The 27,583-nt window shown below is 35.8% G+C and overlaps 1 protein-coding gene across 5 annotated transcripts in view; it reads right to left on the reverse strand.

Annotated features, from left to right (window-relative positions):
• Nucleotides 1–3,768: 3,768 nt before the first annotated feature.
• The window catches only part of LOC136029423 (JNK1/MAPK8-associated membrane protein-like), a 39,903-nt gene continuing 16,088 nt past the window's right edge, over nt 3,769–27,583 (reverse strand). For 4 of the 5 annotated variants that reach the window (XM_065707800.1, XM_065707802.1, XM_065707801.1 and 1 more), the window contains exons 3-7: nt 24,999–25,233; nt 22,350–22,562; nt 16,040–16,212; nt 7,307–7,383; nt 3,769–4,290 (exon numbers count right to left, since the gene is read on the reverse strand). In XM_065707800.1, coding sequence (XP_065563872.1) covers nt 4,075–4,290; nt 7,307–7,383; nt 16,040–16,212; nt 22,350–22,562; nt 24,999–25,233 — 914 coding nt within the window. In that variant the 3' untranslated portion in view covers nt 3,769–4,074. Of the gene's footprint in view, nt 4,302–7,306; nt 7,384–16,039; nt 16,213–22,349; nt 22,563–24,998; nt 25,234–27,583 lie in introns of all 5 variants that reach the window. The other variant, XM_065707803.1, reaches the window with a different exon arrangement.

Below are 27,583 nucleotides of genomic sequence, written 5' to 3' on the forward strand. Positions count from 1 at the left end.
TTAAGATGAAATTGCCCATTCCTAGCAGAAGTGGGGGTACGGCACGTGTCGCAGAGATGATTGAGTTCAGCGACGTCGATTTTTCACTTTTTCCAAGTCTCCGCTGAAAAGTGAAGTCGCTGAACTCAACCATCTCTGCCTCTGTATCAAAAGTGATGTCGAAAATTTCCTTCCGACAGTAATAAATGATGTGATTTTGTTACTTTGGCTTATTTTTACAAACAATAAACGAAGACATAAGTAAGCTTTGTATATTTAGCCATCTAAAGACAGGATAACGGAGGTAATTCGTATAATTGCAAGGCTGACCGAAGGTGCCCCAAGCCCGACCGAAGGTGCCCCGGGTTGGGGGCACCTCCGGTCAAAATGGGGCTTCAGCGGGATCACTTTTTTCTTACAATCCGGTTGAGTTCTAAGAAAACTACAAATTAGATTTGGTAGATCAAACGTTGCTCTTCCCTGTGTTCAGCAAGATTTTTCAAAATAACGAACGTAAAATTCTTGGTGGCTGGTAATCGAAAAAGTGACCGATGGCGTTCGGTCTCCCCTATCTTTAAAGATAATGGATATGTTACCCCCACAATTATGCAAATGGATCTCTGTGCTTTAAAACTAAATGTTGCTTTAAACTATATCAAAAGACACTGTGTTTAAGGTTGCCAGTAAGACACCTCAGCAATATATGGAGAACGGCTGGGGTTATTAAGTTGAAACTTCTGGGGCTACTACTATTACTACTTCTGCTCTTGTAGTTTAAATAAATAAAAAGACTGTAAGTGTATCGAGGTTGTCAAAGAGCACAGGTAGAATCTTTTGGGAATGATGTGAAATAAAATTTTTCAGGCAAACTTCAAGAGTTATAAAATTAGATTATAAAATATTGTTTATGTCAAGATTAAAAATTTTGAAAAAGTTTCTCCAACATACAAACAGCAACCCAAACTTTGCATTCTTATAGAAGAAACCGAAAAGATACAAAGCATATTTTTTCTCCATGAAAAATACTATGTCAATAAAAAAAGAACTGAGATAAATTTAAACAAAACAAGTTTTTCAAAGAAAAGTAAAGAGCAGAAATTAACCTGAGTGGAGCTGATAACCCCCATGCCTTCTCAAGACCAGAACATAGTTTGTGCTTTACTGATAACAAAATACGTTTTAAATGTTATTACTTTTTCTTAAATTTCTTAAATTAAAAATTGTCAAAACTCTAAGGAATAAATATCAGTATATGTCAATTAAACTGAAAATCCATGGTCACTTGTTTGTTTGTTTTTTCAGTAAAGCGCAAATTACGGTCTGGTTTTGAGAAGGCATGGGGTTTATCAGCCCTACTCACGTTAATTTTTTCTCGTTTTGAGTTTGACTCGGCTATGTATTGTAGTTCCTGTTCGTTTTGAGTTTCATTTGTTTACTGATTTTTTTCATTTGACTTTTTTCTGCTCATTTTTGGCTTAATAGAGCTCTTTACTTTGAAAAACTTGTTTTGTGGAAAATTTTTTTAAATCAATTATTTTAAAAATCATACTAAATAGATTTCTTTCTTAGATCGTCGCTTAAATTAAAATTAAGGCTTTAATTAGTAAGAATCTAGTCTTAGAGCTGCGAAAACCAAAACCTATATTGTTCGGCCAGTAATTCAAAAAGGATTAATAGTTGAATAGTCCGAATGTTTTTTGCTGGATAGAATAGTTCGAATTCTCTTAAGAATTCAGAGCTTATATGATTTGTTATGACACTGTGTGCAATGATATGTGTTGGATGATATGCTGTTTTAGATGTAAGAGAATACTGGGAATGCACTTCAAGATAAGCCATAAAAGATTTTATCTTCTCACATTGATCATCCCGTTTTACAAGCAATTTGATCTTGCACTAGCGAAATTGACTGGCTATCCATTACGGTCTGTAAGCATTTACGAATTATGAAAAAATATGGAAAGTGAACAAGCAGTTTGATCTTTTATTATGGGCTCATAGCAAGCAAATTGTTTCAGTGAATAGCCTGCATAAGGCCAGTAATTCAAAAAGGATTAATAGTTGAATAGTCTGAATGTTTTTTGCTGGATAGGATAGTTCGAATTCTCTTAAGAATTCAGAGCTTATATAATTCGTTATGACACTGTGTGCAATGATATGTGTTGGATGCTATGCTGTTTTAGATGTAAGAGAATAGTGGGAATGCACTTCAAGATAAGTCATAAAAGATTTTTTCTTCTCACATTGATCACTCCGTTTTACAAGCAATTTGATCTTGCACTAGCAAAATTGGCTGGCTATCCATTTTGGCCTATAAGCATTTACGAATTACGAAAAAATATGGAAAGTGAACAAGCAATTTGATCAAAATTGCTTTTTGTTATGAGCTCATAGCAAGCAAATTATTTTAGTGAATAACCTGAATAAGGACGATGTACACGTAGCTTCTACTAAACCTGCGAAGAATATGAAACACGCTTTTGATGAACATAAACGTTTCTTGAGATGTACAGGTCGACTTCAAAATCATTTGCTGCGCTAGAAGCACCTTATGAAGTTGCTGCAGTACCCAGTTCACAGTCTGTCGTATTTGCATGAATTTCGCAATCTATAGTTTCAGAGATAAGTCGTCAGGTTTCTGCTAAGTGCGGTGCGAGTGCGCGACCGGGTCTTAATGGTTTTGCTGAGGCTATCATTAGTGACTCTTGTTGCCGGAGTTCAACCCTATCAGAGACAGTATTGAGCGAGAGCTTATAGAATGCAGACTCGTAATATGGACAACCAAATTGAAGAAATGGAGATCAAAATTGATGGTATACACTAATAAAATATCGTAGACATTCTTGTTTTCAACAGGAAGCAAAAGCCAGAAACTGACATTAAAATAACTGCGCTAAATGTCCAATTAGCACAGACTGATATTACTAGTAGTATTTCAAGGTCCTTCACCTTAATGTTCATGGTCTTTGATCATCGATTGATCAGTTGAACCTATAGGTAGGTGATGGACTCCCTGACGCTATTGGAATATGTGTAAACTTTTTTGATAACAGTAATAAAATTCTGCTGGATATGCCTGGACATGGGATGGAACGACTAAACCGGTGGAGCATGGTTCACTGTCACTAATAGAGTCACTTCGATGAGAAGATCAAAGTTGTTCTGGTTTTATCATGGAAGTAACTCTATTAGTGACAGTGACCTATGTGGATCTGCTGCAACAACTGTAGTTTCATATTGGTGGTGTTTTTTATGTGTTTTTAGTTTATTTTATTCTTCTAATATTTTTTTCTTTTGTGCTAAAAAACGCCTCGTTTTCATACGGGCGAAATATCCGCGTCGTTTCGGTTTTTGTCAATTCTTTACTGGCCGTAATCTCACTTTGTTTGTTTCTTCATTGAGGTGTATCTCTTTGTTCTTTGGGATCCTTGATAAAAATATTTTCTCCTCTCTTAATTTGGTGTAGAATCTTGTCCTAGTAAATGATCTTTTGGACCATTTTCCTGTCTTTTCTGTATTCAGTGCTAAGAAGATAGCGAGTCAAAAACTCCCACTTTGAGCTCAGCTGCCTTTAAATGTGGTTAAAATGGAAAAAAAAACACATTTGGTAATCTTCAAGTCATCATCAAGTGCAGCCACTGCTTGCTTTTAATGTTTCAAAAGCTATAGGAATACTTTTATGACTGTTACTTTTCATATGAATATTTTTTCTTCCTCAGTTATATCCCTTCGACCCACCCAAAAGATTTACCCCTCCCCCCAAACCCACAAACAAAATAAATCCTCGCATAGGTACATGAACAAGTGTATTGTCAATAAAAGAAAAAAACAAATAGATATAGAAAATATGCCCATGGCTGTTAAAGCGACGAAGAGTCGGAAGGCTTGACTTAAGTAAACGCAGGAAAGTCCTAACCTCGTTCGACTTAATTTGCACTTGAGAAGAAACATACCCAAGTTGGAGTCACGTCTTGATTGAGACACAATCTTCTCTACACCGCCTTCAGTTTCTTCTTTCTGATTTTGAGTCATTTCTCCTGTTTTTGAAGGACAACTACACAACCTTTTCGGAGGTTAAACAAAGTGAAGCACAAATTAGTCACTATGGAACTTTGAAGGGTCCGTGAGTTTTAACGTAACCAGATAAAAAATCAGGGGAACAAAAACTAAAGTTAGCATTTCCCAAGTAAAGGGCACACCATTCAATTCAGAAACGGATAAAATTCCAAAGCTGGTAATGAGCCAATGTCCAATCAAAATTATTAGTAAACGAGGACTTGTAATGATGTGAACCAGCATCTCTTTCGGTTCCTAGAATAATACTGTTTTATCATATAAATATTCCTATTTACATAACAACACTGTCAAAAATCAATACATAGCTGTAAAGCGTAATTTCCTAGACATTGTAGAGTTTTGCTAATTCATTATTTAAAACTTCTATTTTATTTCCCTTTACCTATTTTAAGGCCAGAATACAAGCAATTTAATAAATATAAAACTAAACAAGAACTGATATCGACAATACATGGACTCGATAATCGTGTGCTATGGATTTTACACTCCCTTCTTAAATATTCCTGAGGTTAACACAAATATTTCTTTATTCTAATTTAGGAATTTTTGAAATTAATGACTATTGTATTTACGCCTGTCACTTGGTTCCTCAAAAGTCAACAGTTTTATTCTGATAGACACTCTTCCGTATAATTAAATTATTGGAGCTGCTCATAGATAGACACACAGTAAGACCCTTAGTGAGGGTCTTGCACCCTCAATGAAGCTGCACGAAGCAGCTTCATTTTTCAGCAAATATTTTTCAGTTTTTCCAGGGAAGTGACCATTTCACCAATCCAAGAGGGGGGGGGTATCCCTTGTATTTAAGTATGGGTATAATAATGGCCTACTCACTACCTCCTATGATCACCCATCTTGCGACTATCGTATCTAAAATGATATTTCAAAATTCTCTAAATTGAGTGAACCCAAAATCTATTTTAAGGCCAATTATATACCTTTAAAATCCTAGGGATTACGAATTAAAATACTGAGCAGAATTATGAGGATTCTAAAATTGTCTATATGACTTTAAACCGGATATTTGAAGCATTCAAAGGTAAAAAAAAAACTTTAGTCTGATTTTTGGCAGATTCAATAATATGCAATATGAGCGATATCAGTTTTAAGAACATGTTGAACTAAACGCTAGAAGATACTGTTTGTATTCACTGGGGAATTAAATTTAGAGGCGTTAGGTTTTTGTATAAATGAATGTTTTAAGACAATATAGCGTGAACAAACAGATACAAAAAGGTAATTTAAAACCAGTGAAAATTCTATAGAACTAAGAAATTTCAAAAGTAGATACAACCGTGAAGACCAATAGTTATACAGAAGTCTACGTGTTTTTTATTGAATTAGCTCTCAACAAAAAAGCTCAAAATAAAGGTTTAGATAATTTTAAATTCAAGAAACAAAATATTTGGTTTCTGAACAAAATATTAAGTTCAATCAAGTATTGGACTGTCAGGTATACACGTGAAAGATTAAGGAGAGACAAAACCTTGTGACTGAAATCACTAGTTTGTCTTCTTTTGTTTACTGGCATCATTTTCAAACTTAAATAAAGTAAACTAAAACAACGAGTCGAACCTCCTCTAAAATTTCACAGTCATACAAAATCGATTTAATTAATAATCAACTTGATTAAATTTGATTTAGAAAGATTAAAGTCAATTTAATTGAATAATTAACCATTAAAAACCCAATTTACCTGCTCAAATCCTATAATGATTCAGTTCATACAGCAATGAATGGATAAAATTTAAAAGAAGATATTTACACTGGTAAACATTCTTTACTTACTTTACTACAGCACTAGCTAAAAAAAAATAAAAAAATAAGACAATTGCCAATATTGCAAGCTTGCTAGATACTGGCAAAACAGCTTTTATAATACAATGAAATAAATATAACCATTTATCTTTTATGAAAATAACGTGGAACTAGCAAGAGCTTAAATTCTGTGAAGACATTACATATTTTTTGGCCAACTGAAAGAGCATACCTCGTTTCATTTTTAATACTAAGCAATGGCCTAAAGCAAACAAATTTATTTGTCCTAAGATACATTCCCTCTGTGTTTACTTATCCTTTATCAGGCCGTTATTGGAATATGCATGTCCGGTCTGGCATTCGCAACTTTCAAATGAACTTAGTGACAAAATCGAGTCGGTCCAAAAGCGTTCGCTCAGGATCCTTTACAAAGAAGGCAAAATTCCATACTCCTTCCTCCTTAAAGCTGCGCGCATTACCACCTTAAAAGAAAGGAGGGAAAAAATTTGCCTGCTTTTCGCTAAATCAGTCATTTCCAATCCCCGTACTGAGGACTTACTCCCAGATTTTCACAATCCCATTAGACTCCGACTCCCCCGGTCAGCCTCGTTAGCTATCCCAACTTACTCTCCGATCCATACTGTTACAGAAAGGTTTCGCAAAAGTTTTATACCCTTTATTCTGGAACACCTTAATAATAATTCGTGATTATGTACTTTCCAAATTCCCCTTTTCCTCTATTGCCGTTTTTATTCTTTTTTTTATTTACTGCAATGTTTTTGTAATTTAATTGTTAAGTTTACTTTTTTGCCCTTTATCTTTGATGATTTTGCTTTTTAATTCCTTTTAATTTTAAGTGATTGACTTAATGTACTGTTTTGAATTTTTTTTCTTAAAAAATATAAAGCGAATTCGGCTCTATAGAGCTTGTGATAGCCTTTTGAAAATAAATATTATCTTATCTTATCTCATTACCAATTGATGTTTCTGAAATCCTCATTGAGAAATCAAAGACCAAAACGTTTGAATAGTTTCAAGAAAAATTCAGCTCGATATTGAGATGTCAGTAGTAATAGTAGCATAGCATTCTAAACACTTTGATTGAAAAAACTAGCGATTTTTGAGAAATGACTGACGTACGAAAATAGATAGACACAAAAAGGGTAGAAAATAAAAACAAATGCACATTAAAAGCAATAATGAGAACCTAGTAATATTTATTTTTTGAAACTTAACAATTGGTTCAGTAAATATTCCTGAGCCCAACATGAGTTCAAACACCAAAGTAACAGCAACCTCCCCCCCCCCCCTAATATCCAGTCTTAGTCTAATGAAACACACTGATCCTTCTAATTTAGATCTATTCGAGTAGCACAGAGCTTCTGCTTGTAAGTCAGATGTATAGGTATTAAAACTAATTAAAGTTTCATTAGATACCAATTACCAAATACACAGTTTTTACCCGGAATTCGTATTCCTAACATTTACTTACCTGGTATGGTCGCGAAGCGAGAAACCATGCAGTAGAAACTACTGCTCCAATTAGCATCAGTACAGGGTATGAATAATCTGGAATTAGGCAAGAGAAATATTAAATTAGATAAGAGACCCTACATGAGATCAGCACCACTTGCAGACTAGCTTGCTTTTTTCCCATTTAATCAACCTTTGTCCCCTTCATTATTGATAAAAATAAACCGCTAGTTTTTCCTTCTTTTTTTCTTTGGTACTGGTGATACCCAAGTTTGTTTATACATTCTCTTTTAAACCTTTTCAACGCTAATTTTATCTCACTCTTTTTTAGTTTTGTTTTAGTTTTACCTTTTTAACTTTCGATAATTTGGCGTGTTTTTTTTTTTTTTTTAACTAATGAATGGCTTTGCCTTTCTGATTTTGTTGTTTTTGATATTGTTTAGCCAGTTTTTTAGTTGTTGTGCTATTTTTATGACTTTTATTATTTTTACGGTATTATGACTCCGAAATGCAAATTCGGTCCTTCGGGGCTTGTGATAGTCATTTTTTCGAAATTAAATATCTGATCTTATCATCAGATATTGCAGATTAAAAATTTTAAATCTTTAGCTGAAAATTAAAACAGGGTTCATTTCCCTAAACAAAGCTGAATTTGTCATATTCTACATACATAACTCGTCTTTGATAACATGAATCAACCATAACATTTGCAGAGAAGAAAGTTGTCCCGAACAGAGTAAGATTAGTAAGTTAGATATTTATTATATCCACAACTGATGAACTACCCTAAAGAGATCGGGTAACTTACAAGAGCGGAATATGACACTACAGTCGAGAAAAAAACTACCAACACATTCTAGCTTTTGGCGTTTCTTGGTATATTTGTAATGTAGTAATAAGGCAGATTTAGTAAAATCACTGGCATCGAAAATTAGTGTGGAAATGAAAGTACTATTATTACTACAATTCATAACTATACTGTAAAAAAGATACTTCAATTTGTTTTTTTTAACTATATTTTTATTTATGGTTATGAAGCTTGAAAAAAATTTAAGAAACACCAAACGCTAGATGGCGATGGTTTTCTTTTTCTAGACACTAGCACCAGTTTTCCACTTTTAGGTTGTCTACACTATTTGAACAGCTTAACAATCATAAAATTACCATTAGAAGACAATAAAGATTGTTTCCTCTCGAATAGACATTACTAACATTACTATCTTGATTGACTTCATCCTCAGATGGACTAAGGGTCACTAGAAGTGACCCTTATGCTGTCGTGATGGGAAATAAAGAGGAATGAATCCAGTTCAATTCAAACTTACTTACTTAAGTCTCCTGCCGGGCACTGCTCGGCGTAGAGAGTGACGTCTGCCTCCTCCACCCACTTCGGCCCAGGGCGAGTATTTGCTCTTCGCCCTGTCTGATGTTTGTCATCACCAAGAACTCGGACAGGCTGTCGGACCAACGTTTCTTCGGTCGGCCGCGAGGTCGCTTCCAACCAACTTTGATAGGGTCGAAGTCATAGATCATCTTTGCGGGTAGATGTGGTGGCATTCGAAGCAGATGCCCGAACCATCGTAAGGTTTCGCTCGGCTGCTTGAGTCGAAAACCAAGACTGCTTTGTGAGCTGCAGAAGCTTTCATTGCTGACGAGGTCGGACCATCGTAGGCCCTCAATCCTCCTCAGGCTCTTTGCATGAAATACGTCTATTTTCTTGAGGGTTGCAGCTCATACTCGCCATGTCTCAGCTCCGTAAAGCATCACAGAGCCGACTAGAGCGTCGAAGATCCGCAATTTCGTTGTGCGACTGATATTTGGTTTTCGCCCGAGGTGATGATTCAGTCTACCCATGACAGAAGACGCTTTAGATAATCTTGCCTGCAGCTCGGGGAAAAGTGAGCCATTTGAAGAAATTACGGAGCCCAGGTAGGTGAAGTCTTTAATAACCTCGATGCTAGTGGTGCTGTCCAGGCTAGCAGGAGAAGACGGGTCTATGGCCATAATTTTAGTTTTGTTCCAGTTTATATGCAGTCCTACTTTGGCAGCCTCTTCTCGCAGAATTCGGAGCGCTTCCAGCAGCTGCTCCATGGAGTCCGCCAGAATGATCAAGTCATCGGCAAAATCGACATCTCTGATGGTATGATCTCCGAATTTGAGCCCAAAGCTGATACGTGAAATGGTTTTTGTAATAACGTAATCTATGATGACATTGAAGACCTCTGGGGCCACTGCACATCCTTGGCGCACCCCTGTCGTGATTTGAAAGAACGGGCTGCGCCAACCATTTACTTGTACACAGCTCTCCGTCCCATGGTGCAGCGCCAACTCTAAAATCCGCCAAAGAGCTTTTCGATCGACTGAGTCAAATGCAGCACGGAAGTCAACGAAGGCAATAAATGCTTTCTGTCGGAACTCTGTGGTCTTCTCTACTATTTGTCGAATCGTGAAAATCTGCTCGATGGTTGAACGATCCGACATAAAACCAGCTTGCTCCGGTCACCGGATTTGTCGAATGATGCTCCGACATCGATCCAGCAGGACCATTGAAAACAGTTTGCCAGGGACTGACAGTAGGGTTATTCCCCGGTAGTTGGAGCAGTCGCTTCTCGAGCCTTTTCTCTTCTATAAGGGGATGATGACACCCTTCCACCAATCCTCGGGAATTATCTCTGTTTGCCAGATTGTAGAGAACAGGGTGTGTAGAAACAGGAGCATTGCAGGACCACCATATTTTAGCAGCTCTGAGTTTAAGCCACAGATACCAGCAGCTTTATTATTGTTCAATTCAAAGAGTAGTAATAAAATCTAACATTGTCAATTATTCTTGTAATATAGCCAGAAACAAGCTAACAGTTTTAATTCAAAACATAATATTACCGATACCTTTGCATTTAATTCGAAAAAATTAAGTAGGGCAGCATTTTGACAGTCTTGGATAAAAATATGTCAATTTAACGAATGAATTAAGCATTAAATTTCGAATGAACGCGAGACCAAATGTTGTAAATAGTAATTTACTGTGGCAAGTTTCTCGTCCTTGCAGATCACGATGTCTCTCGTGCTTTCGATTCTGTTGTGCATTCCCATTTCTTGTATAGTGCGCAGCAGCCAAGTCTCAATCGTTCAGTTGTGTGGGTATTTAAAAATCCGTATACGAGATTATGTGTTGTTGTGAATGTACCTACTTGTCATGGTTATGTAATGTGTAAAGCCGTAAGTCAAGTTTGGAAAGGAATCCACCAGGGTGAGGCAACTTTGCCACCATTGTATAATAATAGTGTGGTTGCACCCCAGAAAAAGGTTAGAATTAGGTTTATTTTTAAAGGTTTGGACCTATCCATACTCAGTTATGCTGACGACATCCTGAAATTGAGTAAAACCGTTTTGTCGGTTGAGGACAATTTTTCTGTGCTTAGTAAGGAATATTCCGAGATTATTCTCAATCTTAATGCTTCGAAAAGCGAGATCCTTGCTTTGTGTTTAATTATCTTCTTGCATTAAGTATCTCGGTCTCCCGATAGAGCTTAGAGTAAAAATGATATTGACTCTCCTTATCTCTCATCTAGGTGAGAAACTTAGAAAAGTGTTTGGTATGCTAATTCACTGTAAAGGTTGCTACAGCAGGCATATTCTCGTCCGTGTCAACAACGCTTTTGGGAGGCCTTATGGCCTCGCATTGACTCCATTTCGGAATATATTTACGGCTACTGATAAGAAGACTATTAGATTTATATATTTTTGTTTCGCGAAATTTCTCATGTGTATACCCCTAGGGGCTAGAAACAAAAGACTAGTGTTAAGCAACGGGTTAACTGAGCGACTAACAGTGGCTGAGCAGCGTCGCGGTCACTATTTTTCTAAGTTTGATAGGTCAAACAGCCTCCATCCTGCTATGTGTTAGCAAAAATATTTGAATCTACTCTTGGTAGTATAGACTTCTTTGTGAGTGTGTTCTTCTTTATTTTTTGTTCTTCTTTCGATTCTTTCATAAAACTAATCAACACCTTGGTTTTGTCCCGGTTTTTTTTTTCCCTATGCCGCCGACCTCAGCTTATTCCTGGAAACTGGTAAGGGTCTAACCTGTGCGGTTTTTACGGAAAGTGTGGACCTCAGGCCGGATTGATGAATATGACATTACATTTTGGAAAGCTCCGCAGAACTCTTGCCTGGGGCCAAAAAGGATGGTTTTGGCTTGTTCACGAGCCAGAGCCTATGGTGTGTGAAGTGAGGTGGAGTTATATAGCCTATGTCAGAGAGGAGTACCTGAAGTTGTGAAGCCAAACTTTCGTTTCATCAAACCATGTTTTTGCTTTCGAGTGTAAAGCTCCGTTCTAGCAGGCAGGCACCACTTTCAAATTGAAGATGGACTAAAATCTATAAGTGTTAAATATATGCGGCAGTTACCCGGCCCCAAAGCCAATATATCTTCTTTGAGTGATAAATAGAAAAATTTACAGAAGCAAAAAAGTGGCATTTTCCCACGGCTCCGAAAGTGCTGCCATCTATTGTTTCTACCCATTTCTGTTCATGATTTCAGCTGACTTTATCATTCGGTTTTTCGGACTTGGGATTGCGGTAGAGAAATGGTATCAAATGTGCCTAATAAACTTTAAAAATTCTCTCATTGCTAAAGAAATCGGAGCTCATCCTTTGCTCCTTTCTAAGTGGTGACCTTAGAAAGTTGGGCTACGGCAAAAAAAATCATCTTTTGAACTAAGACCGATAGAATTTTATTTCGACGGCAATCAATAGCTCTTGATGAGCTGATCAAACTATATGACCTCCATTTTTTGGTACAAGAATTCCTTCATGAGGTATACCATTTTGAAAGTTTCAAGGGGTTAACAACTCCAGTAGTAAGGTACACACTGAAACGAAACCTAGGCCGATACAAGCTGTGAGACATATAGAGGAACAGTTGTAAGCAACAGTAGGCTGTTAGGTAATAATGACCTTCGGCAATGAGGGGTTAGCAACTTTTGCTAGTTGGTGTATCTATTATTTGTTTCCAGTGTATTTGATGGTAAAACCAGTTTGGTTCCAGTGGTAAGACAGGTAGGGGACTTGTAAGTAATAATCTGCTGTTAGGCTACAGTCAACTTCAGCGATGAGGGGTTTGCAACTATGCTAGTTGGTGCATCCATTTATTTGTTTTCGGTGAACTTGATGCCTATGAAAGGGAGAGGGACTTATAAGTAAGAATCGGTTCACTTTGGGCGAGAAACGGCTGTTAGCTCATAATCATCTTCGGCAATGAGGGATTTGCCACTTTTGCTAGTTGGTGTACCTATTATTTGCTTCCGGTGTATTTGATGGTTAAACCAACTTGGTTCCAGTGGTAAGACATGTAGGGGACTTGTAAGTAATAATCGGCTGTTGGGCAACAATCATCTTCAGCGATGAGGGGCTTGCACTTTTGCTAGTTGGTGTACCCATTTATTTGTTTCCGGTGAACTTGATGTCTATCACGGGAGAGGGACTTGTAAGTAAGAATCTGTTCACTTTGGGCTAGAAATTTGTGCAAATTGTATTCGATCTCTTTAAATCTGACAGAATTAAGTGTTTACGCAACGGGTACAAACGATAACGTAAAACAATGAGGTAATTTCGTAATAATTAGTGTCACCTATGGTATTTTAATCCTGGAAAATTACGGATAGCTTTATAATGCCAACTAGATTATATAAGATATTGTTCCAAGTTTTCATCTGTCACGATGTCTACGATTGAAAAGGATAAAGTTCAACTGGCTGCAAAGTCAATTTAGCCCCTTCTTTCGATATTATTTTGTAGTTGTTGTTTTTTTAACGCTGAGGAATAGCTTTGATTATGTGATAACTGATTGCGTTCTTGTTTGAACATACCGTTTTAAAAACTTCGATAGGCTGACAACTTCATCATTTAACCGATAGTGAATAAACAAGCACAAACGAGAATATAAAACAATGAGATAGTTTCGTAATAATTATTAGAATGTCATCTATGGTATTTTGATCCTGAAAAGTTAGGGACAGCTTTATAATACCAACTAGATTATATAAGATATTGTTCCGAGTTTTCATCCGTCACGATTTCTACGATTGAAAAGGATAAAGTTCAACTGGCTGCAAAGTCAATTTAGTCCCTTCTTTCGATACTATTTTGTTGTTGTTTTTTCAACGCTGAGGAATAGCCTTTGATCATGTGATCAGTGATCGATAACGAAGAAACAAAACCAAAGTGTTGCTCTCGCAACACTTTAGTCGGCGAAGCAAAGGTTGCCGCAACACTTCACGTTGCCTGGGCAACATAGGTCTAGTTTCAGTTACTAATTGGTAGCGTTTATTGCACTCTATAATACATTCAAAGAAAGCGAAGTCAAACTTAAGCGTAAAGAGCAAAGGGTGAAAGGGACCGCGGCGCTTCTCATTTACACCACAATTTCTATCAATTTTAAGTGTTAATGTCACTACTTAGGCTTTCATTTGAAACTGCTTCTTTTTCGTAAATATACAATATTCGCAAAATTTTGAGAAAAATGTTGGGTAATATTTTGACCATATTTTTTGCCGAAAGATTATTTAAAACGTAGCTGGAAAAGCACAAACAGCACAAAAAAAGTAGAGCCTTCGGGAACCTCTTTACCAATGCTTAACAATGAATTTAAAATGAAAATGTAGAATGATATGCAGAAGTCTAAACACTAGTTGAGAAATCAATAGATTTATCCTAGGGAGGAGAGGGCAGCAAAATGCGAAAAACACACATTTTCTGAAAAAATTAATGATAACTATAACCCCCTTTTAGTCCTTATGTATTTACATATTAAATATATTTTTCTACAAAAATGGCACGGCTGAAAATTATAAGACACAGTGATTGCTTGATGCACATGAAATAGTCCTTTAAAATAAAACGCTGTATTATATTTCCTAACATTACTAATACTACTCACAACTCACTGCAGCATCAAGCCGTCTGAGGCCAGCACATCTAAGCGTGCTGAGTTGGCCTCCGCCCTAATCTGTTCAAAGTGTTCCTCTTTACACCCTCCTAGTAAGCTCCCATTGCCCCTAAATCTTTCCTTGCGACATTATTCCACCCCATTCGGGGACGACCTACTTTTAGTTTTGCCATAGACGATTGGCCGACGAGAACAGTTTTTGGCAATCTGTCATCCTTCATCCGCAGAAAATACCCAAGCCATTTAAATTTTCCCTTATTATAGCCAGAGAAAGAGGGATTTAATCACATTTTTTGTACAGGTTACTATTTGAGATAAGGTCAGTCATTCGGGTAACCAAAACAATCCCTAGGCAATTTCTCTGGTAAACATCTAGCAAACCCTCCTCCGTTTTTGGATCATCCACGCTTCAGAACTATACTTCACCACTGTGGTTTCTAATATTCCAATCTTAGGTCGTAGACTTTTCTTCCTATTCTTATTGACTTTTTTTTAAGTGGGAAAAAAAACCCTGCACCTTGGTATTCTATTTTTAACATCTTCTTTGCGACAACCTTTTTTACTAATAATACTACCTGGGTAAGTGAAGCTATGCACTTTATCAATCTTCTGGTTACCCAGCATCATCTCTTCCCCTTCACTTATTCCCAGCTAAGCAACGTAGTCTTCTTAACATTAATTTTCAAGCCTATTCTAGCATCCTGAACTCGCAAAACCTCTAAAAGTCCATTAATTTTGCTAACATTTTCATTTAGGATGCTTAAATCATCAGTTTAATCTAAGTTCAGGAGATTTCTAGTTCCACACTGGTTTCCGTGTTCTCCCGTTGCCTTTGCTTTGCTCCTTAGAACAAAGTCCACCAAAATGATGCATATAAATGGAGATAGAACGTAGCCCTGCTTGACTCCTGATTTAATACAAACCAACAACTAACCTCATTTCCAACCTTAACTGCTGCAATGTTATTCTCGTACATAGCACTAATCACTTTGTATTTTTTGCCATAAGAAAGATCGCAGATGTGTGTTTATTTGTTTTTTTCGTTTATTTTTTTCTTTGGTCTTCCCAGGGTTGACCGCATAGAACCGTAAGTCCTAGAAGATGTTGAGAGGGCTCATTTGAACGGAAATCAATAATTCTGATTATTCTCGAACATAGCACTAATCCCTTTAATATGTTTATCTGGTATAACATACAAGGATCAGAACTTCGCTAAAGCACTTCTATCAACAAAATCGAATGCTTGTTAATAATCAAAAGAAGCAATGGCTAATGGCGTTCGATGACTCAGGCACTTGTCATTTATTAATCAAAAATTATAATTTAAAGTGAAAATTTGGTCAACGCATCCTCTACCCTTCCTAAAACCATACTGTTCTTCTCTTTAAATTTTACTTACGGCATCTTTAAGTCTAAAAGTATCATCATGCTAAGTAGTTTACTTCCTACAGAATCCAGGCTAATGCCTCTATAATAACCACACTCCTTCTTATCACCTTTCTTATGGAGGGGTTTCATTAGGGTTTCCTAGAATGGCTAGGTAGATCTCCTTTTCCAAAAATAATATTCATAGTCATAATATTTTCTCAACATTACCTCAAAAATACTCTTTTCCATCGCTAAAAATACTTCATGTGACGAATTTTGATTCATATTAATATCATTCAACCGAAGCTCCATGGGATCCACACTTTAAAAAATTATCCCATTTAACTTCCCTCTCCTAGAGAGATAAATTCACTCTTCAAGAAATCGTTTATTAGTATTTGTGATTACTTACCATGAACTTATAAGAAAAATACTTACACAAGTAACCAGCAAGAACTGCATAGAAAGCTGCCATGATTGGAAAAAAGTAAAAAGCCGCATAGATCGAATTGGCTGAATCTCTTCTAATCCGAAATATACCCACCAGCGGAATCCTTATTATTAAAATGGCAAGAATTGACAGACAAATATAGACAAGGACAATGGAATATCTGGAAAAAGAGAATTCGTTCTAAGGCACTTGAGAGAACCAGACTATCAAGTACTAACACCTAGAAACAGAAAGTTGCAAAAATTAGAACTTGAAAAATAACATGATAAATTGAAAAATGAATCTTGAAACAGATTTTTTCTTCTTCTTATTTCTGTATAATAATAATAATAAAAAAAAATAAAATAAAAAATTCAGTAATTGACAAACTGAAACAAAATATTTTAACCCATTCTTTTTAGTGACTTTAAATTTACACGAGTTCAAACCAGGTTATAAGAAGGACTATACAGGATATCCATCCTAGGCAGGCGGGCCCTATTAGGCTTAAGGCGCTTGTTCGTCTGCGAGTCCAAGCAAATTCAGTTTCCCGGTTTGCATACAAGTCCAGTGGACATTCTTTGTCATTTTTCAACCTAAAATATAGGTCACTCCCATTGCAATTCCAGTGGGGTTTCACAGTAGGCGAAGCTTATATAATATGAACAATCCAAGTTGCCTAATTGCCTGCAAGTCCTGAGAACATGGTCAGTCATAAATTCAAGATAAATTTTTATTCGGGGTGTCCAACTGCCTTCAAACGGCTTATAGAACTCATACACTATTTGGATTATCCTTATTGCATTATCTACATTTAGTCAAACATCAGTCATGAATATCAGTCAACAAGTGAAATGGCACCATTTTTATACAACTCTGAAAAAGGCTTATGCCAGCTTTGCCTCTCAACGCATTTGGCTTCTCAAAATACGTCACAGACAAAAATCGTCTCAGACAAATTAAAATAGTCTTTTTACAATATAATGATAGGAAAGTAATCTCTCTTATTTTCTCTTGTACTACCATTCTCAACCCTTTAAACCATAGGAAAGTAAGAAAGAATTGTTGAAAATGTTTATTTTCTATTATTTCCTTTTTCAATTTCAAGTTTAAGCAGTTAAATGAGTGTGTTTTTAGGAAGTAAGATAGTCGGTTGGAACCAACAAGTCAGAAGGGGCAGAAAAATAAGAATCCTTGAAACCCGATAATCTTTTTTAATTAATGACTGGGAAGCTGACAGAATCCCAAGTTAAAGGCTCATATCAGTCTTGTCTAATAAGAGAGAAATAAAAGACTGTAAAACAGGTATAAATAAGAGCAACAATAGGTAAAATGTAAAAATAAGAGAGAACTACATAACTTCAATTTCACATAAATTATTAAATTAAAGTACCAAGGGCAGTAAAAATGAATTAAGATCCTTTAAATTTGTTAAGTGGAAATTAACGCAACCATATATGTCTTAAAAAATTAGGAAAACCCGGGAACTCAAGATTTTATGAAAAAGACGCGCCAAGTTTAAAAATAACTTGATTGGTGTAGCAAAAGACAAACACAGCCATAAATCGGCAGTGAACAGCGCTTCTGGGGTTATTCCTCTGACAAATGCATTGTTGCAGTGGTAAATTTCTGTGAGCCGTATGACCATTCAATGCAAACGTAACAAGACCTAAGAGCTCATATGGCACTTGTGACGAGGCAAGAAGAGCTAAGAGCCAAGAGTTCATATGGTATGAGCTCTAACAAAATTCTAAGAATCAATAGATTGATTTAAAAGGAAAATCAGAGGCTTAATGCCGGTCAGGATTTAAAATAAGAGCTCTGAGTCACGATGTCCTTCTAAATATCAAAATTCATTAAGATCTGATCACCCATTCGTAAGTTATAAATACCTCATTTTTTCTAATTTTTCCTCTCCCTTTAGCCCCCCAGATGGTCGAATCTGGGAAAACGACTTTATCAAGTCAATTTGTGCAGCTCCCAGACACGCCTACCAATTTTCATTGTCCTAGCACGTCCAGAAGCACCAAACTCGCCAAATCACTGAACCCCTCCCCCCAGCTCCCCCAAAGAGAGCGAATCCAGTACGATTTCGTCAATCACGTATCAAGGAAATTTGCTTATTCTATCCACCAAGCTTCATCCCGATTCCTCCACTCCAAGTGTTTTCCAAGATTTCCCCCTCCAACTCCCGCCAATGTAAAAAGATCTGGTCGGGATTTGAAATAAGAGCTCTGAGACATGAATTCCTTCTAAATTTCAAATTTCATTAAGATCCGATCACGTATTCGCAGAACAAAAATATCCCAATTTTCACGTTTTCCAAGAATTCCGATTTCTACCTCGAACTTCCTCCAATGTCACAGGATCTGGTCGGAATTTAAAATTAGAGCTTTAAAGCATAAGATCCTTCTAAATATCAAATTTCATTAAGATCTGGTCACCCTTTCGTAAGTTAAAAATACCTTAATTTTCAAAATTACCCCCCCCCCAACTCCACCAAAGAGAGCAGATTCGGTCCGGTTATGTCAGTCACGTATCTTATACAGGTTTTTATTCTTCCCTTAAAATATTTATTTAAATATTTTCTAAGATTTCCGGTCCCCCCCCCCCCCAACTGCCCCCCAATTACGCTGGATCCGCTTGAGATTTAAAATAGGAGATCTTAAAATAGCAGATGGAGCCAGAGGATAATTTTTTTTTTATTTTGATGTATTTGATACTTTAAGAATAGCTCCAAAATAAGTAGTTACGGTAATAAGTGTTACTAGCAAAACGAGCCCCTAAGGGAATACCTGCCAAATAGGTTAAAAGTAAATACATTTTAGGTTTGAATTCCAAGAGTGTCGGTTTAAATATCTTCTTTCTGGGGGGAGGGGAGAGGGTACAAATTATTATCTAGTCCTCTTAGTTTTGGAAAATATTTTTGGACTACCCCTGTAATATGGGTGCTGCAGGGTGATACCACTCCTTTTTGTTCAATTGAAATGTTCATATTTGTCAATTGCCTTTGATATTGCTTTGGCTTACTTCATTTTTGCAAATGCAACTCCGGTATCACTATTTACATCATACACTATCTTTGACTCGTTTTTATTTACTCGGCTTTCCAAAAACAAACCAAACGAAATTAGTGATACAAAATCACATGACTTCAGAACTCTTGATACAAAAAGTATAAGTTGTTACGAGTATAATTCGTAAATTGCGATGGCAAATTTGAGAAGAAAGATAACAGGCATTTTTTTTCTCAATTCTGGCATAGAAATACCATTTGGTAAGTTTTCGGGGAAGTCAGTAATCATTAATTATGATATTGTTATAAGTACCCTTTTGTTCCTTAGAAATCTATTATTCAAGTAAAAGCAATTTTATTTGAAAACAATTCTGGCCAAAAGCTAATGACCACGATATTTCATTCCCAGTTGCAGCATTCCCTCCATGATCTTCAAAGAAAAATGGTCCTACACAATCCACATAGAAGGTAAATTTTTGTAAGTTTGAGATTTTTGATGAATTGTAAGGTTTTCACCACCCACGATCCAAAGAAACTTTATTTATCTTCAGACTTAAAGTTAAAAAAATTCACCTGCAAAAAATTATACGAAAAAGTAATTAAAGATTCCTAAATAGGAATTGATGGCTGCTGATAATAATAATATTGAACATTTGGGTGATCTCTAAATTGACATGCATTTCCCACCCTTTTGCCAATTTCGCTATTCTCCATCTTTCAAAAGGGAGAAAAATAAGAATAAGAAACACTAGAAACCATATGATGGTTAAATACATGGTTTCGCAACCACTTCTGCGGATTTTATCTTCGCTTATGTCAGAGGTGAAGTTGAAATATGTGGTTAAAGTTTCCTTGAAAATAAAGCTTCGGAACACTAGTTATTGCTCAGAAGACCTCGTATTTTTAAAAATTAAACAAACAAAAAACAAGATTTTTAAATGAAAGTAAGGAGCAACATTAAAACTTAAAACGAACAGAAATTACTCCGTATTTAGAAGGGGCTTTTCCTCCTCAACGCGTCGCTCTTTACGCTAAAGTTTCACTCTTTCTCTTAACTCTACTTTTTAAAACAGTAAGAAACTTTAGCGTAAAGAGTGGGGCGTCGAGGAGGAAAAGCCCCTTTCATATACGGAGTAATTTCTGTTCGTTTTACGTTTTAATTTTGCTCATTACTTTCATTTTAAAAAACTTCTTTTTTTATTTAATTACTGAAGGTTTTTGAATTAATGCATGTTTTGACGTTGGCTCTCCGCACATAAATAATTACAACAAAATTTGCATATTAATTAGTTGTAATTAATCGGAATATTTTGAGAAAAAAGGAGCGAGAGAGGAGGCCTAGTTGCCCTCCAATTTTTTGATTACTTAAAAGGCAACAAGAACTTTAAATTTTTTACAAACGTTTTCACTGGTAAAAAATATACGTAACTTACGAATTAACTTACGTAACGAACTTCTATATTTTTATGTTTTTATTGCGTATATGAGGGGGTTCAACCCTCATCGATACCTCGCTCTTTACACTAAAACTTAAATTTTGTCCCAATTCCTTAAGAATGACCTCTGAATCACAAAGGCCATAGGAAAAATAATTGAAACTACTAAAAATACTTTAGCGTAAAGAGTGAGGTATAACAAGGAGGTAAACGCCTCATATGCGTAATAATTTTTGTTCGTTTTAAGTTTTAATGCTGCTCCTTACTTTCAGTAGAAAAAACTTTTCATATTTATTTTTTCATTGTTTTTTCAAATAATATTAGAAAATCCTGCGCCCACTTCATTGAAATTCTCTTCCCCCATGAGAATTTCCTCCGTGGAAATATCATCCCACGTAACCCCCCCCTCAACTCCCCCCTAAACCCAAAAAATTCCCCTGAAAATGTCTGTACACTTCCCAGTAACCATTACTATATGTAAACACAGGTCAAAGTTTGTAACTTGCAGCCCCTCCAACGGGAACTGCGGGGGAGTAAGTCGTCCCTAAAGACAAAGTTATTAGGTTTTTCGACTATGGTGAATAAATTGGCTATCTCAGAATTTTGATCCGGTGACTTTTGGGAAAAAATGAGCGTGGGAGGGGGCCTAGGTGCCCTCCAATTTTCTTGGTCACTTGAAAAAAAGCACTAGAACTTTTAGTTTCCGTAAGAATGAGCCCTCTCGCGACATTCTAGGACCACTCAGTCGATACGATCACCCCCGGGGAAAAAAAGAAAAAAGACAAACAAAAAAACAAATAAACACGCATCTGTGATCTGTCTTCTGGAAAAAAAAATGCAAAATTCCACATTTTTGTAGATAGGAGCTTGAAACTTGTACAACAAGGTTTTCTGATACGCTGAATCTGATGGTGTGATTTGCGTTAAGATTTTATGACTTTTAGGGGGTTTCCATGCGTTTTTTTTTTCAATGGATCTTTTTCGATGATTTCAATGGATCGAAGGGTCTAGTGGTACAACGGGATACTTTAAACCCAAAAGAAAATATTAAAAAAAGCCTTGGATGAAGATTAAAAAGCCTATTTTCTAAAATGAGGCAAATTTTTTCAGGCTCGTAACTTTTGATGGGTAAGACTAAACTTGATGAAACTTATATATTTAAAATCAGCATTAAAATGTGATTCTTTTGATGTAACTATTGGTATCAAAATTCCACTTTTTAGAGTTTCGGTTACTATTGAGCCGGGTCGCTCCTTACTACAGTTGGTTACCACGAACTGTTTGATAAGCAAGGAAAATTATAAATTGGCTGCAATCAGCCTTATGTCTCGGAAGGAGACAGTGATTTTGACAAAACACCAGATCCGAAAAAAAAAACATTTACGAAATACAAATACAAAAAAAAAAAACACATAGCGTGTTTGGTCCAAAGAGGCGAACACGGCGAATTGATTCTCCAGCAGTGAAAAGCTTACAAAATATGAGAAAAGGGTTTAAGGGTGCTGGGCTGAGACTCAATGGTCGATCTCCTATGAAACTGCAAGAATTTATATGGCAAGCTTAAAAGAAAATTACATCTCGTTGACGAGTGTACAGACCCAAAAGTTCCAACCCAACAGCTTTTCAGCTTAGAGAGGTTTCTTCGGCTGGATATCCCAATACTTGAAAGTTCAGCATAGAAACACTTTCTATAAAAATAAAAAAAATAAAACGAGTATAAACTACCATATTAAACGAAGGGGAGGGGATTGACCACCCTCGTTTCTTCCAACAGCAAAACTCCTCGAGAAGACCTCAAAAGAATGAGCGACCATCACCTGCTTCATCCTCCAAAAGGTGCTAATCTAAAATGTGTGGAAAACTTACATTGGATAAGCCGCCTCCTGGGTGCAATACAGCTTTTCTTCGTAATTTGGTCTAGGATTCTTGAAAACCGTGTAGAAATCAGATAATTGTTTCACCCCACAGCCAGTTAATTTCAAGCTTCCAAATGGATTGTAGAGAAACATGGAGATAAGGACTGACAGACTGGATTCAGCGATGGCAGAAAGATAAAGGATCATGACTTGGGGTTTTTTCCTACAGAAAAAAGGGATAAAATTTATGATTATAATTGGCCCTATGTTAGGTTTTCCCGGTTTAGGGAAAAAAAAGTTTCGAAAGCCGCATTTTCAGGCCAGGGATAGCTTATGCCATTATTACAGATTTACATTTTGAACAATTTGATCTAAGGTGACTATTTATATTTTAAAAGATATACTATCCAAAAACAAATTCTTATTGAAAGAAAAAGAATACATGCATAAAATTAATTAATTAACTTCATAAATGGTATTGGTAGTTTTGACATTGTTTTGCCATTTGTTCTTAACCAAGATAACAATATATATATATATATATATATATATATATATATATATATATATATATATATATATATATATATATATATATATATATATATATATATATATATATATATATATATATATATATATATATATATATATATATATATATATATATATATATATATATATGCAAAAAATAAAATTAGGATTTCTCCCTTCATCCCAGACAGAGTATATTCCCTAAAAAATTGTAGCCTCAAAACATAGTTGTTGATATTTTTAATAACTCCCCCTCCCTAGAAGATCCTTTGAAAAGAATTAAAAATATGAGAATCTACGAATACAAAACATAACTTATTTTTACCTTTTTTTTTCTCCTTCCAGTTGGATCTTTCGTTTCACCAAATCTTTTAGAAGCTACCTATGAGCTGTGCTTGAATATTCTCTGATGCTCAATTTTTACCCAGCTAGTTTAACGTCGTGTTAAGAGCAAAGATCAATCAAAATAATAAGATCACCACATTCCACTTAGTGCTATTACTACTAAAAACCCGGTACAGCGTTTAGCTTAGGGAGACCAGATCACTATCTAGCATTCCTGATCCACCCTATCCTAGTTAAAGTTTATGCTTTATCCCCATCCGGCGAATTTCGGAAATATTTAAGATCCCTTTCTGAATATCTTCCCTCCACTAAATCAATATACAAAATGTTACACCGTATGGCAACCCTTTACAGGCTAATCCCACATATTACTTCAGTTTTACAAACCTGACCAGTTATATGGTAAGTAAATTGATAGAGATTTTGACCTATAGCAACAAGCGCAAAATTTAACTTTAATTTATGTGAGTTTCAATATCATATTCAGAGTTATTGCGATTACGAGAAGAGTTTCCATACCCCCCCCCCCTAAAAACGCTGTTCTTGATGCTTAGTATTGCTTGCATTTTCCCTCCCCCGTCCCCTTTGTATTGACCTGAAAGATCTTTCATGGATAGTTCGGTATTTTAGGCCTAAAATACCCTTTTGAAGCTTCAGCCCCCTCCCCCAGGTATCATAAAAAAATAATTTTAATTGTTCATCTCCAAAAAAAGGGATAGGAATTCCTACAAAAAGATTCAATAGTTTAATAGTTGCGGTGCAACTATGCAAAGCTTTACAATTATTTGCACTGATATATATATATATATATATATATATATATATATATATATATATATATATATATATATATATATATATATATATATATATATATATACATTAGATGCTCACTAATTCTAAGCCGATTGGCTATCTTATAAGTTCTGTTGGACAATATTTTGGCCCCATTTGGGCTAAGTTTGTATTTTTTTGCAGACAAAAGGGCAGAAAATGATCTGTTATGGCACGATGCAATATGTTGCCTAAAATAGCAATTGAACTCTAAATTTTCGTTCGGATGTGCCTTTTCAAGATAATATACGACCATTTTCAATAGAATCGCACCAGAAAAAAACGAAAAAAAAACAAACAAAGTGCATCCTTCCTCATCTTTTTGAGTAAAAATCGATTTTCATAATTTTGAAGAAATGAGCTTCAGACCTCAGAAACCAAAAGGTTTCTGGGTCCTCACAAACAAAGACTCCATTTTTTCTTGCTTCAATTTCCATTTACCAAGGGCCGGTCTTTACCGTGAAGGATACCATTCAACACTATGACCACTATGAAAAGCGATATTCGTTAAAGGAGAAGTAGTTTTATCCTAGTAAAGTGTTTCTTAAGTGCCTTAAGTTAACTTAAGTGCCTACTGCAAGACGTTAGTTTTTTAAAAATCTCAGTTTAAATCTTTAATTCTGCATAATTAATTCCTTACAAAATATTCAATCGCTTATAAAATTCTTAACACACATGAAATTAAAAATTCCAGAAATAAATAACACCAAAATATAGTCAAACACAAAAAATAATGCATTTTTGGAAATGCTGTAATTTTAAATAGGCTATATTTGTGAATTATATCTATCTGTACCACAATAAGTTCTACACCACAGTTTAAGTTCACTTTAAAGCAAAATACTGTAACTCGGATAAATTTGCATACATACCTTAGGGGTACAGTGCAACGACATTAGAATACTTATTAGGAACAAATATTAGAATATAAACTCGAAAAACATACCTGTATGCTAGTTTAACGGACTTATCAATAAAGTAGAAATGTAGAAGAACTGTCATTAGTACAACAGTTAGTAGATAGAAGGAGTCATATGCTGGCAGTTCAGTGTCACAAGGAACACAGATAGATAAGTTTGCTCTATACCCCCAAGGGCATGCTCCACATCCTGAATATACACCATTAGAATAAATTCTGCCACAGTACAATCCGGGACAAGGCTTTGGAATGGTTGTCCGACCTAGAATAGGAATTAAAAATATAAAACAAGGACAAATTTGTGGATATTTTGATCTTGTGTTAACTTATCATAAATTCGTGTTTGTACAGTATTTTGGTAACGCACAAAATACCCCCGTACACCACAGTTTATCATCGATTCTAAAGCTATACTACCCACTCTTTCTAGAAAATTTCCCAAAAAAAATACTGTTTTGAATGCCTATCTAGAAAAAAAAATGTTATTGAACAAAAATATTAAGCCCAGTAGCAACCTGGTGCCATCATTGTTGAATAAATGTACGAAATCACAGTAAGTCTGTTTAAGATCCAAATGAGAATAGGTATAGCTATAATTACAGGGTTACACCTTTAGCCTAAAACCGTCAAAACCAAGCCTTGGTATTACTTCGAAGAACTACCTCTGACCACTACACTAGGACATCGCGTAGAGTAGGGGAGTACGTACGTAAGTATAACCGAGCAGAAAATATACCTGGAGTCAGAACCCCTTAATCTCAATCACGAGATTAAGGGGGTTCTTTTGGTATCCCCCTGCGATGGAATGCTAAAATTAAAACTGGAAGCTTCATTTTCCCGAATTACACCAATTTAAACCTTATAGAATTTACAACTCAAGCCAGAAAATAAGGTAAAAGAAAGGGCTTACTTCTATTCAATTCAATGATCTAAAACATCCCTTTTGGTGTTTACTCAAACACCACTAGCGTAGGAAAAGCGACCAATTAGAGGTAGTCGAAACCAGTGGGCACGATCAGTCAAAATACTGATTGCACGAAAGGAGATCAATGTCTCTGGAAGCCGATTCTTCAACTATCAAGTCCAGTCACCTGCATGTGCTGACTCAGTGACTCATCCTCTTAAAATCGAGAAAGTTGAGATGTAATTAAGAAGTAAATCCTGCTGTGAAAAGGATGACTCACAGCTTTGCAGACAAGTAAAACATGAGAACATGAGAATATCCATAGTAAATATTTATCAGTTGCTATTTGGTCTTTGACCTGTTAAGACCAATTCATTCTCTGAAAAGGATTAATAACCAGCTTTTGAACAAGCGTGGAAAAAGGATTATATTCTTAATCAATTAGAGACTAAATTTGTTCTGTTGTAACAAAATATTACCTGAATGAATTCGACCGGCTAACAATAGCCTAACGCGCGTCCGTTACCTGGCTTGATGTATTTTTTGTTCATTTGTTAGCCAATACTGATTGGAAGATTGAAAATTGTAGTGAATTTTCTATGACAAATTGAAAAAAAGGAAAAGAAAAATTGAAGCTTTTATAGCAGTAGTGCTGGACTGAGATTGATTAAAGCGGTTTGCCGTGGTTATGCTTAAAGCTTTTTAAGGTAGGCGATTTGCAATTTTTGGTCCCCCTTCAACCCCTTTTTGGTGCTGTATTTAGTGTTAAGAATGGTTGGAAAAAGGAAGAAGGTCAAACAGGGAGAAAAAGCTATGGCGATTATATCGGCATCGGATAATTCAATGTTGAATGACTCCAGCTCGCCCGATTCACGAAGAGTAGAAAATATTTCACTGAGGTCGTTATCTGACAACATTAGCACAATTTTGGCCACAATTCAGTCAAATACTGAAATTCAGAATGATTTATCTGGATCAGTTAGGTCCACTGAACACCGATTATCACACCTTGAGAATTTTGTTGCTACCTCCCAAAAGGAAGTCTCCGAATTAAAACCTAGAATAGCTACTGTTGAAAGTGAGTCAAAAATGATAAAAAATAATTTATCTCTATTAGCGGAAGAAAATGTTCGTTTAACATCTGAGCTATCATTATTGAAAGGGATTACTATGAGAATAGAAAGCAGAGATACTGAAAAAAATTTACTGCTTTGGAGTGTCCCAGTTAATGATGACGAATCAGCTAAAAAAAATCTTTGATAAAGTAATTACTGATGGAATTGGCTTGAATTTGGATTTTGAAAATTCAGTGGTAGACATTCACCGTGAAAAAAAAATTTCGAAGTGGAAGTTGCAAGAAAAGAAGCCCGAATTCTTATATTGAAAAACGCTAGGAGGTTGAAAAACAAGTCAATTTTACAGTATTCTAATATCGTTGTGACGGATAATGCCCCGCAATCGGTCCGAGAAGTTCGAAGGAAATTATTTGCTGTGAGGTTAAAATTACTCAACAATGGAGTTAATCGTGGTGATGTTCGGGTGACGAAATCAATCCCGCCACTTTTGTGTATACGCCAGTGTCCAAACACTGAGCCTCTAAAAGTCACCGTTGACAAGGTAAATAAGGATTTTATGGATTCAGTTTCGGCGCATATCCCTCATAGAGTTGATATTCATAGGGGTGGACGTGGAAGTTCTATAGAAAAGT

The sequence above is a fragment of the Artemia franciscana genome, chromosome 7 (genome assembly GCF_032884065.1).
Source record: "Artemia franciscana chromosome 7, ASM3288406v1, whole genome shotgun sequence".
Lineage (NCBI taxonomy): Eukaryota > Metazoa > Arthropoda > Branchiopoda > Anostraca > Artemiidae > Artemia > Artemia franciscana.